The sequence below is a fragment of the Dunckerocampus dactyliophorus genome, chromosome 10 (assembly GCF_027744805.1).
Source record: "Dunckerocampus dactyliophorus isolate RoL2022-P2 chromosome 10, RoL_Ddac_1.1, whole genome shotgun sequence".
In the NCBI taxonomy this organism is placed as follows: Eukaryota; Metazoa; Chordata; class Actinopteri; order Syngnathiformes; family Syngnathidae; genus Dunckerocampus; species Dunckerocampus dactyliophorus.
The window spans coordinates 14,452,501-14,462,985 of NC_072828.1; the positions used below are offsets into that span (position 1 = coordinate 14,452,501).

Genomic DNA, 10,485 nt, shown 5'->3' on the forward strand with positions numbered 1-10,485 from the left:
GAGCATAGTGACAAACGAGGTGGCTGTTCATGTCTATCTTGCCGCGCTCGTGTGTCGGATTTTCGTGAGACGTTTCTTACGTCCTGCAAAGTCAGCATTGTCTCATCCACGACATAAAAGCCAAAGTGAGTCAACACTTGATTTCAACTATATCAACTGTCGCATCTTTCAGTTGAAATTCACCGCCCGAGTCCGCCATTGGGCGGCATTTGTTTGTTTTTTTCTTCTGCTGCTGTCGTCGTCTTCTGTGATTTCCGCCCAATTTTTTTCCACTCTGTTGAGGAGCTCCTCAAATGGTGATGCACTGAGGTAGAACTTCAAGACGGTTATAGCTGCGGTATTTTAATAATAATGAAAAATCGATAACACGGCAAGAGTATATTGATAAGCAATCATAGGGTTAAATATTGCCATAGTTTGATATATCGATGTTGCATCGCAACCCTGTTGCATATCACGTTCACACATAGCTACTCTGTTGTGTCCACACTACTTATTAGGACTGTCTTCAACTAAGGATTTTCATAGTTGAATCAGATTTGTTAGATTTCGTCCATAGTTGACTAATATTCAAATGTTTTTTGTTTTTTTTTAAGTAGAGCTAATGACGACATCAACAGATGTCATTTGTGACTTTTTCATGAAATGAACAGGCTAAAACACTCAGATAAACAAATAATCATGGTAGGTGTGCAACAACAGTACCTTAATTTATTTAGTGACACTGAAAGCAAGACAAACAAAACCGGAACACGGTCGCTGTCGGCACACATCAGAAAAGTGCACATTGAATAGGACAAACAGGGCTTGAAAAACAACTTGACAAAACTCTCACTTAACAGCCTCATTTCTTGCCTTACAATTCACTGTGAGGATATACAATGAAGTTACAGCCTCACCTGTTTGAAATGATATTCATTGATGATGCAGTGATGTTGGTGGTTGTTGGGTAATATGTAAGAAGCTGCTGACACAAGGTGCACTTCACTTTCTGGAGTCATCTTTAACCTTTCCAAAATACTTCCACACTTGGGATGATGTTTTTAGTAGCCGTTATCAGCCAATAATTCCGTCGATGTCGACGGCCTTCCTAGCGTTCAAATATACAGTAACACTCACGTTAGCTCCTTTGGACTGTGCCACTAAAGCGGGTGATTTTATTATTGCGTGGTAAGTATCGGTCTTCTGTTTAAACGCACACACGCATGTCATTTTCCATTTTTTATTAACACAAATTAAGATGTTTATGTATCAAAACATGCTCTTTATAACGAAGACATTCTTTGTAAAAATGTATACTCTGTAGCAGCTGTGGCCACCCCCCATGTAGTCAGAAGGGTACAATCTTGATCACAGCACATTGATCAACTATAGTTTAATCAGCTGTTTTTTTCCAAAGTCTTAAATGTATCAATAGCGACACACATCTATCATTTCAGTAGCAAGGCACCCTTGCAGAAGAGTAAAATGTGAGAATTTGTGCATGCTTTGAACAGGATAACGTGACGCCATCTGGTGAACAAATATAAAAATGTAAAATTGAAAGTCGATAGCCCAATTGATGTTTTTACACAGGATTGCATTGGTTTATGTTAAGATAAATGTTGTGTAAAATAATAGCATTTTTAGTATGATTTAAAAAAAAATATTTGTGTAATGTTGGCATTAAGACATAAATATGTGATAACTGATGGAGCGTCTTGTTTGATCAAGTGTAAGTGAACACTATTTACAATTAAATTAATTTACAATGGTTTTTAATAATTTTTATTTTAACTAATTCTGTCATTTCAGCCAATGAAAGCACACTTTTTGACTGTAACCCTGCCCCTTGTGCTGCCTTTAATTCTCACTACTGCCACCTGCTGTTCCAGTGAAACAGAAGCAACTGTATTTTTAGTGACATCAAATGCTTGAGAAAAAAAAGTTATAACTTCATCAAAACTAAAGAGACACTAACCATGTTGACTTCTCAAGTACTGTTACACACACAATTTAAAAGTGGTGCAAATAAAGCTGTGACCAGCGTTCTACACACACACACACACACACACATATTTAAAAAAAAAAAAAATCTCTATCAAAATGTTGTCTATTCTCTATAGAAAGATGATGTGTGTCTGCCTTGCAGGGCCAGGACATATTTTGGGACGGGCACAAGGATGGACGACTTCCACTGGGCCAGTTAAAATAATCTACTGATGTGCAGAAGAGACTTGTTATAGGATGCACACTGTGTACATTTTTGGACCTATGAGTATTTAAATATAAATAAATCTTGAAGTGTAGCAATGTTTGTCCATTTATTGACATCTCCAGTCATAAAATGTTTTTTTTCGTATAATAGTAGTCAACTTGGAGGGATGTAATTTACATGTTGCAGCACCTGCCCCAGTAAAGCAGTTCCATAGGCGCTGTGATAAGGACACAATGGTGGTGGTCTTATCATGCAGACGGAGAAATTTGCGTGGATAATTTCTCCAGTGGAAGGGGGGAGGGGACAGAGAGAGAGAGATTTAATACAGCGAGAGGAACAAAACCCACATCAAGATGGATAAAAACGAGTAAGTACATGACATAAAAGCATGCAAGAAGTGTTTGCAATTGACTCTCCTGTTTTTAACGCTAAATGTGCCTTTTAATAATAAATGTATATGTCAGTAAATATGAATGTTTATCATCGTTCCGGTGAATGGTACTCGTGTAGCGATGCAACGACGTGCGTTGGAGCGTCATACGAATGTCGATGTTCAAAATGTAATGTTTATTATGTCGCATTAAGTATGTTGTCGCAGCGGTGCGTGCCAAAATGTGCCATTTTGACAGATCCGTAGACCCTAGCTGCACAGCAGTGCCTCATTTTATGCACAAACAATCCCCAACTCCATGCATTGTACGTTTATTTTTTATCAACTTTTACGGAAAATTATGTTGGGTGGGTGAGCTCCACTATATTCATTCATAAAGAAAGAAGCCGAGTGACAACGATCGTCATTGTGGTGGTCAAATGGCTCTCCAATTTCATGAAACTTGTGCAACCCAGTCGACGACAAAACATTTGTTCACATTTATTTGACCAAAAACGTCGTAGGATCGATGTCATTAAACCTTGACCCTGACTATTTAGGTCTAGTTGACGTAGCAGTAGTAGACATAATTAATGTTAACATTGCTGCTACCTGATACCAGCGTCAAGACAAACAGCATAGATGGCGGCACTTCCGGTGATTTCACAATAATAGTCATAAGCTTTTAGGCCGTTATGTTTACAAGTAGTAAAAAATAAAAACAGAATATATCAACCGTCTATTCCTTAAATCAAAAAAATTGAAATTCACTAATCTGGTACACCTGCGTGCCTACAAAGCACTGTCAAATATTTAGCATATCAATATGTCGAGTAAAATTATGGAGCAGATTGTGCAACTGATACAATGGACTAAAATGAGCCGGTTTAATGGAACATGATAAACAATAACATGGTGTTTATGAAGGAAGAAGAATGCTAAAAAACAACTCTGATACAATTTATCCTGAATTCATCCATTTAGTATTACTCTAAGTATTTATTTAATATACTATGTATTTACCTATTTTGTGACTACACTGTGTAATAATTTTACGACATGACATCATACATTGTAGTGGACTAAATACAACGTTAAAAATAATAAAAGATTTTAAAGACATATTGTGAATATAAGTACGACTTTTCCCACTGTTTTTAATTTAACATGAGTTGTACTTTTGAATTAATTTGGGACCAGGTGCTTTTATTTTGACGTCAGGATGTTCTAACTTCCTGTCATGTTCTTCCTCTTCCCGACAGCCTCGGCGCACTTTCTTCTCATGTTTTCCTCGCGGATGTATTTAGGGAGGCCCTGTGGTCGCGAGGGTAGTGATGTGGTTCCGAAGAACCGCGGTGGCGGAGGGATCTGCGCGACGGCCACAAAGAGCCAAATCAAGCAAGCAAGCAAGCAAGCAGGCGGGCTGACTAAGCTAGCAGACGTTAGCTAGCTTACGAGTTAGCTATGGTCGACACTACAAAGTGCCAGATAAGCTAGGCTTCAACAAAACACACGACTTTCTGTTAAATATTATAATATTAACTTGTAGTGAGTGAGTGGATTTTATACCCTCTGAGAATGGAGAAGAAAAGGTGGGATTGCACTGCTCTCCCCAAGGGCTGGAAAATGGAAGAAGTGACCAGAAAGTCGGGTTTGTCCGCCGGGAAAAGCGATGTCTATTATTTTAGGTACTTAACAGAGCATTGATTTCACTTCACTTGTGAGGCGGCTTGTTCGCGGATGGATACACACAGTACTATGTTCTTTTTTTAATGGAGGGAGGGGGTCGTCTCCTTAAAGTTTGGGTGAAGAGGCCTTATTCCCCCCCCCCCCACACTGAAGTGACTGAACAACAGCAGAATTGTGTTCTCCTTTAGCAGAGGAGAAGAGCCAGATGAGGAACAGAGGCAAGAGAGGGGGGAGGCGGGTCGGTTGTATAGTTTGTGGTAGGCCCCCCCACTCTGTAATAATTAATGTTTCCTGTGCTGTGTGACGATGGATGCATCATGTGCATGAGTGGCGTGCACGGTCAGGACATACTGTACATACATTCATGCAGTTGTCACTCCCCCCGTGAGGAGTCACAACCGGCGCCATTATTTGAAACTTGCTTAAATGTTAGATATTGTGCAGTGGTCATTTGAGGTGATATAACGTGTTTGCTATGTAGTGCATTGTGGGTGCAGGGGGACCTGTCCATTTGAAATCCATTTTCACTTGCCTGTTGCATGTTGTGTCCGCCGCTGGTGCCGCCTCTTAATGTTTTGATGTGCTCATGTGTTGTCAAGGGTTCTCACAATTCTCCTTTTTTTTTTTTTAAACCACCACCTTCTTGGCCAGTCCATCTGGGAAGAAGTTTCGGAGCAAGCCTCAGCTGGCCCGTTACCTTGGCAACCAGATGGACCTCAGCTCCTTCGACTTCCGCACGGGGAAAATGCTGATGAGCAAGTTGAACAAGAACCGGCAGAGGATGCGCTACGACAACAACAACCAGAACAAGGTGAGGGGTTATACTTGGTCATCTGTGGCCCAGGATTTCAAAATAATGCAACACTATTCTTCATTGTGGATTCAAGCGTAACTCTTCTACAAAAGTTGGCTCTCATGGGTCAGTTTTGGGGGTTGAACACTTAAGAACTCGACCTAAAATGTTAGGGAAGATACAGTATCTCCCAAAAGTGACTACAGTCCTTAGCTCCTAAAGCAGTCTACATTTACTGTCCACTTAAACTAACTCGGTACACAGCTATTGTCTAATTAGTTACAGATAATTGTGTCGTGTATAGGGATAAGGGAGTACACCACTATCTGTATCTGCTCACCCATGTAAATGATCTGTACCCGTATCTGTACTTGATGTGGGTGGGACATAAATCGGAAATGGGCGATTTAACCAGAAATAGGTGGGGCTTATATCTACATTATTTTAAGTCTGAAATTGACACGGATTGATCAGAAGTTGCTATATTTATTATGTATTATTCAGCTATACTGTATGTGTACTGTGTGTGTGTGTATGTGTAAGACCTGTGAGATATTATTTAATTATTTCTTAATGATCTGTGTGAAGTTGGTGATTCATGCAAACAGGTCAGCCTTGTTCAGTGTACTTTTCTCAAAATCACCGCGTTCAGTACTACGAGCAAAGTTTGCCAACTGACTTTATATCACCACCCAAATTAGAAGCAAGCAGACGAGAAAAAAAAACCTAAGTGACCGACGCAACACGAGCCGTTTACTACTATGTCTTGTCAAATACACATTACCAAGTGACTTTAGATATGAGCTGGGCTGAGGAAAACCTAAAAAAAAAAACCTGTCCGCAGTGGAGGAAGTGACCAACACGACATGAGCCGTTTTCAACTCTGTCTTGTCAAATGCACCGCGTATCTAACAAAACAAGGCATGGCTCCTCTTTCTGGCTGTAGTGAGTCAGTCTAGGGGAGGGCGGTCATGGTGTGCGACTGGCCAATCACAGAGCGTGATGAGTGAATACCTAAGTAGTTAGTTGATGAGGATTTTCCTTGATCATGATGACAGATAATGACGAGCTGTATCTTTTTATGCTCATACTAAGCAAAAATGTATTATCCGTAGCGGGGCTCATCCCTAGTCATGTACGTGTTGAAGTTCATGTTTCCATCAATGAACTGCAGCTCCCCTTTGCCAGAAGCAGTCGTGCAGCCCAAAACCATGACACCACCACCACCATGCTTGACTTTACAGCCGACAATGGTCTTGCCAGCTATTTGGTTATTTTTAAAGCATAGTGAGGCTATACAAGCTGTACACTGACTACTATAAAGTAATCCCACGTTTACTTTCAATAGTGTTGTGCCTTGAGAAGATATTCTGTAACAAAATGGTAGCTGAAATGTGATGAGTGGACTCACTCTTTGGAGACACTGTATGTTGACAAGATGCCAAAAAGGGAATTGAAAGCATATGTGATAAAGCAGATTGGAATCAGATGATCTGGGGCTTTTTCTTTTGCTTTTTTTGTGCGTATACTGACAAAAGAAACACATCAAGGTAGGCATCTCTCCATTTTTAAGTTCAACTTGTGTTTGTATAACTTGTTTTGGTACTTACACGGCCATAAACTATGCTAAAATACATGTGCGGTAATATTATTTACAATAAAAAAAACAAATAAACAATTTATACGTATCTTGCTTGCTGCTGTAATAAGTGAATTTCCCCGCTGTGGGATAAATAAAGTACAAATACAAATATTTTGTCATAATGACAAAGGTAAGAATCAACCTTTTCTGTCCTGTTTTTTTCAAAGGGAAAACCAGACTTAAACACTTCGCTTCCAGTCAGACAGACAGCCTCCATCTTTAAGCAGCCTGTTACCAAGGTTACCAACCATCCCAGCAACAAAGTGAAGACGGATCCCCAGAAAGCTGTGGATCAACCTCGACAAGTGAGTAACTCACACTAGGTAAGCTTTTTATGATGGCCGCAGACGTTGTGCAAGTTTTCAGTGAAAAAAGGCCAGATGCACATTTACTCTTGGTCCCAGCTAGACCTAACCGTCAATACACAATCTCAACACACACAATACACTTTCGGCCTTCAAAATAAGAGTGCCATATCCCATCTAATTGTGCAGACAAAGTAAAGGTGTTATAAAAAATACCTTACATCACAATTGGAATTGCATTAGTGACTACGTCTTCCTTAACCACAAGCATGGGCTTTACAATTTGTTTAGGATTTTGTAGAAATGTTTGCAACGGCTGACATCCCATTTAAAAATAATAAAAAAAAGTTAGCCAAGCTACTGTACATCCGCTTCTGAATGACTCTTCAAAATTGTCCAATGATGTATTGCATCAAGGAGGTGTATATGCAAATGAGCTGACATCTGCATTGACACACGATGTGAACTTAAGAGTATTTCTAGGTTATGTGTCTGTTTTTTGTGAATATTCAGATAGTAATGAAAGTGACACTGATTCCAAATCAGAAGTATTGTGATTACTTGTGATTTTTATTTGGGATTTTTATTTCAGTGCAGTTGTTGCTAAAAGAGTCAATTTTATTTTCAATGGGGTTTTTTGTCTTTTTTGTTTAATTTATGTTTGTTTTTATATAAAAGCTCTTGACATTCCAATTGCAATATTAAATATTCTTGAGAAAGTAAAGTTTATTGCTTTTGATACGGTGTACTCTCATTACTATGTCATATATTGAAATTACTTTAATGAAAACTTGGATGCATGTTAGGTTAATTGGCAACTCTAAATTGTCCATAGGTATGAATGTGAGTGTGAATGGTTTTCTATATGTGCCCTGTGATTGGCTGGCGACCAGTCCAGGGTGTACCCCGCCTGTCGCCCAAAGCCAGCTGGGATAGGCTCCAGCATCCCCCCGACCCTAATGAGGAGAAGCGGCATAGAAGATGGATGGATGGATGGTCTCAAAATAATGTTGACAGTAATATAGTTTATCGACAATTATCGTCCAGCAAAAATGATTGTGACAGGCCTGCTTTCAATGTTATTGTTCACGGCGGAAATAACACGTGTTTTGGTGTCATGACCACTTTAAGCATGGTACACTTCCCTGGCCCCCGACCACTTGGAAGAGATTGGCCTGGGCTCAGCACCATAACTCCTTCCACCAGTTATAAATCATAACACAATATAAATGAACAGAAAGACGCTAGGTAACCCACACAATGAGGAAAGTTGCAGTAATAGAGCTTTGTATAATAAAATGCTGGGCAAGAGGACAACACCAGAGTGCCGTGTGAGTGAGGGCCAAACCAAACACAGCAGCTTTGTAACTATAAGTACTCAAACCTGATAAACAACAGTGCCTTAATTAAGTTTGTGCTGCTCTCTGCTTGTCTTTGCTTGTTGATTTCACTTTTTTTTTCTCCAGCTGTTTTGGGAGAAGAAACTCAGCGGCCTGAATGCATACGACATTGCAGAAGAGCTTGTGAAAACCATGGAGCTGCCTAAAGGCCTCCAAGGTAACTTACTTTCATATTTTTTTACATTTACTTCCAATGGAGACCTAAGTCAACGTGTGTAGCGTGCCACCACTGCTATTGAGTGATGACTTCCTCCCCTCAGGTGTTGGTCCAGGCTGCACGGATAAGACTCTTCTGTCGGCCATCGCCAGTGCACTCCATACCAGCGCTGCCCCCATCACCGGCCAGCTGTCTGCTGCCGTGGAGAAGAACCCGGGCGTGTGGCTCAATACCACGCAGCCGCTCTGCAAGGCATTCATCGTCACTGACGAGGACATCAGGTTGGTTATCGCCATACTTGTATACTGTACCACACTGTATGCTGCACCTAATTGTCCCTCAAGTGGAAGAAGACAGTAACCACTGTTAATAAAAGACACAAAACTTGACCTATACTTTGATTAAAGAGGGTATGGTGATGCGACCTCCACAACCTTTGACTTTTGAGTTGAAACTGCCAGAATTTTCTAGTAAAACATCTCAAAATGAAAGAAAAAGACTTGAAACAATTGCCATGTCTGAAACTCTACAACTCTGTTTTGCTTTGTCTTTGAGTACCAGTGGTGGCAAAGAGCGAAAGTGTTACGATAATCATAGAACAGGAAATGCAACTTAAAGTGACATAGGGTCTGGCTGCTCAGTACAATATGAGCAATGTTTAACACATTTTACCAAGCAGATGTTTACATAGGTATACTTTTTAAAGACTACACACTTGGTAATTGCAGGAATACCTATCAAATGTCACTAGGGGACAGTGTTGCTGTACAAATTCCTTCCTCTTCCCTCCCCATTACATCTGTCAGTATTTTACTCTATTTTTGTTGCATTTAGTTTTACGACACAGTGGCTAACTTCTCTCGTACTGAAGGAACTATCATATCATGATGGATGCATTGTGGCTGTTTGCAACCATGTATTCCTAGTTTATGATGCAAAAGGCACACTTTGGTGCTGCTGATGTTTCATTCAGTGATGGTTGCTGTTGCGTTTGGAAACAGGAAGCAGGAGGAGCTGGTGTACAGCGTGAGAAAGCGCCTGGAGGAGGCACTGATGGCTGACATGTTGGCTCACATGGAGGAGGCGGCGGCCGGCGAGGGCGACACCGTCAAGGAGGAGGGCAACAGCAGCGAGGACATGGAGAGCGTATAGCGGTACCTTGTCCTTCTGCTGCACTTGTAGAGGAGGAAGGATGCCATTGTGAAAATGTTTTTTTTTTTTTTTTTCTGTCATCTTTTTTTTGCTGACATTTGATGACCCCTTTGTGATCCTGATCTCCACCAGTTGCAACCATGACGACCAAAAGACTCCAAATAAGGTGGAGAACATTTGAAATTTGCTCAAAACAGGAAGTTTGTGTTGTCCATGGAATAAATATGTAACATTCAGTGTTGGATAAGATGAATATTTTTACATAACTTTCTTGAGTTGGTTGAAGCACAAACATGTTGGTGACGTTTTTTGGGTGCTTACTCATTTTAAGGCATATTGGAATGTTTTGCCACTATCTTGAATTTTTATGATGCCCTCCATGTTTACGACTTATGTCTGTGGCAAACATTTGGAACTTAAACTTGTCATACACTAATCAGCGTTAGCGTTGTCACTGCTGCTGCCAAGCAAAGTGATCTTTTATCAGTTTTTTTTTTAATACACGCAAGTCACTACAGACATAAGCTGGTGCCACAGCAGATCAGTCATTACTTCCTGTTTTTTTAACTTCTCATCACTAATTGATGAGATCATGAATATGTATTTTTTTTATTCCTGGTTTTGTTGATGTTTAACGGTAAATAATTATGTTTCATGCTGAAATTGTCCAATATCAGCAGGCTTAATGCTGAGAGGAATTTGATTGTATTACCTAATAAAAGTCATTATGTCATAAAATACACATTTGTTGTATTATATAAATATCTTTAAAAATTACGA

General features: G+C 40.0%; 2 protein-coding genes across 6 annotated transcripts in view; both read left to right on the forward strand.

The window, feature by feature from the left end:
- Positions 1-2,288, forward strand: part of LOC129188289 (cytochrome b-c1 complex subunit 10-like) — a 4,544-nt gene extending 2,256 nt beyond the window's left edge. The window contains exon 3 of the mRNA XM_054788548.1: positions 2,132-2,288. The gene's annotated coding sequence lies outside the window, so the exon portion shown is untranslated. The remainder of the gene's footprint in view (positions 1-2,131) is intronic.
- A 74-nt stretch (positions 2,289-2,362) lies between these two features.
- On the forward strand, positions 2,363-10,445 carry mbd3b (methyl-CpG binding domain protein 3b). Of its 5 annotated transcripts, none has more exons than XM_054788545.1 (7): positions 2,363-2,564; positions 4,445-4,513; positions 4,908-5,067; positions 6,859-6,996; positions 8,463-8,553; positions 8,657-8,834; positions 9,555-10,445. In XM_054788545.1, the coding sequence occupies exons 1-7, from the start codon at positions 2,551-2,553 to the stop codon at positions 9,703-9,705; spliced, it is 801 nt and encodes a 266-aa protein (XP_054644520.1). In that variant the 5' UTR covers positions 2,363-2,550; the 3' UTR covers positions 9,706-10,445. The 5 variants fall into 5 exon arrangements, with proteins under 5 accessions (XP_054644520.1, XP_054644521.1, XP_054644522.1 ...); XM_054788546.1 differs by having other exon boundaries at positions 4,448-4,513; XM_054788544.1 differs by lacking the exon at positions 4,445-4,513 and adding an exon at positions 3,830-4,255 and having other exon boundaries at positions 2,446-2,564.
- The last annotated feature ends 40 nt before the right edge of the window (positions 10,446-10,485 follow it).

Coding starts and splice junctions, on each gene's coding strand:
- mbd3b (XM_054788544.1), top strand. CDS start 4,146: ATGGAGAAGAAAAGGTGGGATTGCACTGCTCTCCCCAAGGGCTGGAAA. Junction 6,997..8,462: donor CTGTGGATCAACCTCGACAA/GTGAGTAACTCA, acceptor TTTTTTCTCCAG/CTGTTTTGGGAGAAGAAACT. Junction 8,835..9,554: donor GTCACTGACGAGGACATCAG/GTTGGTTATCGC, acceptor GTTTGGAAACAG/GAAGCAGGAGGAGCTGGTGT.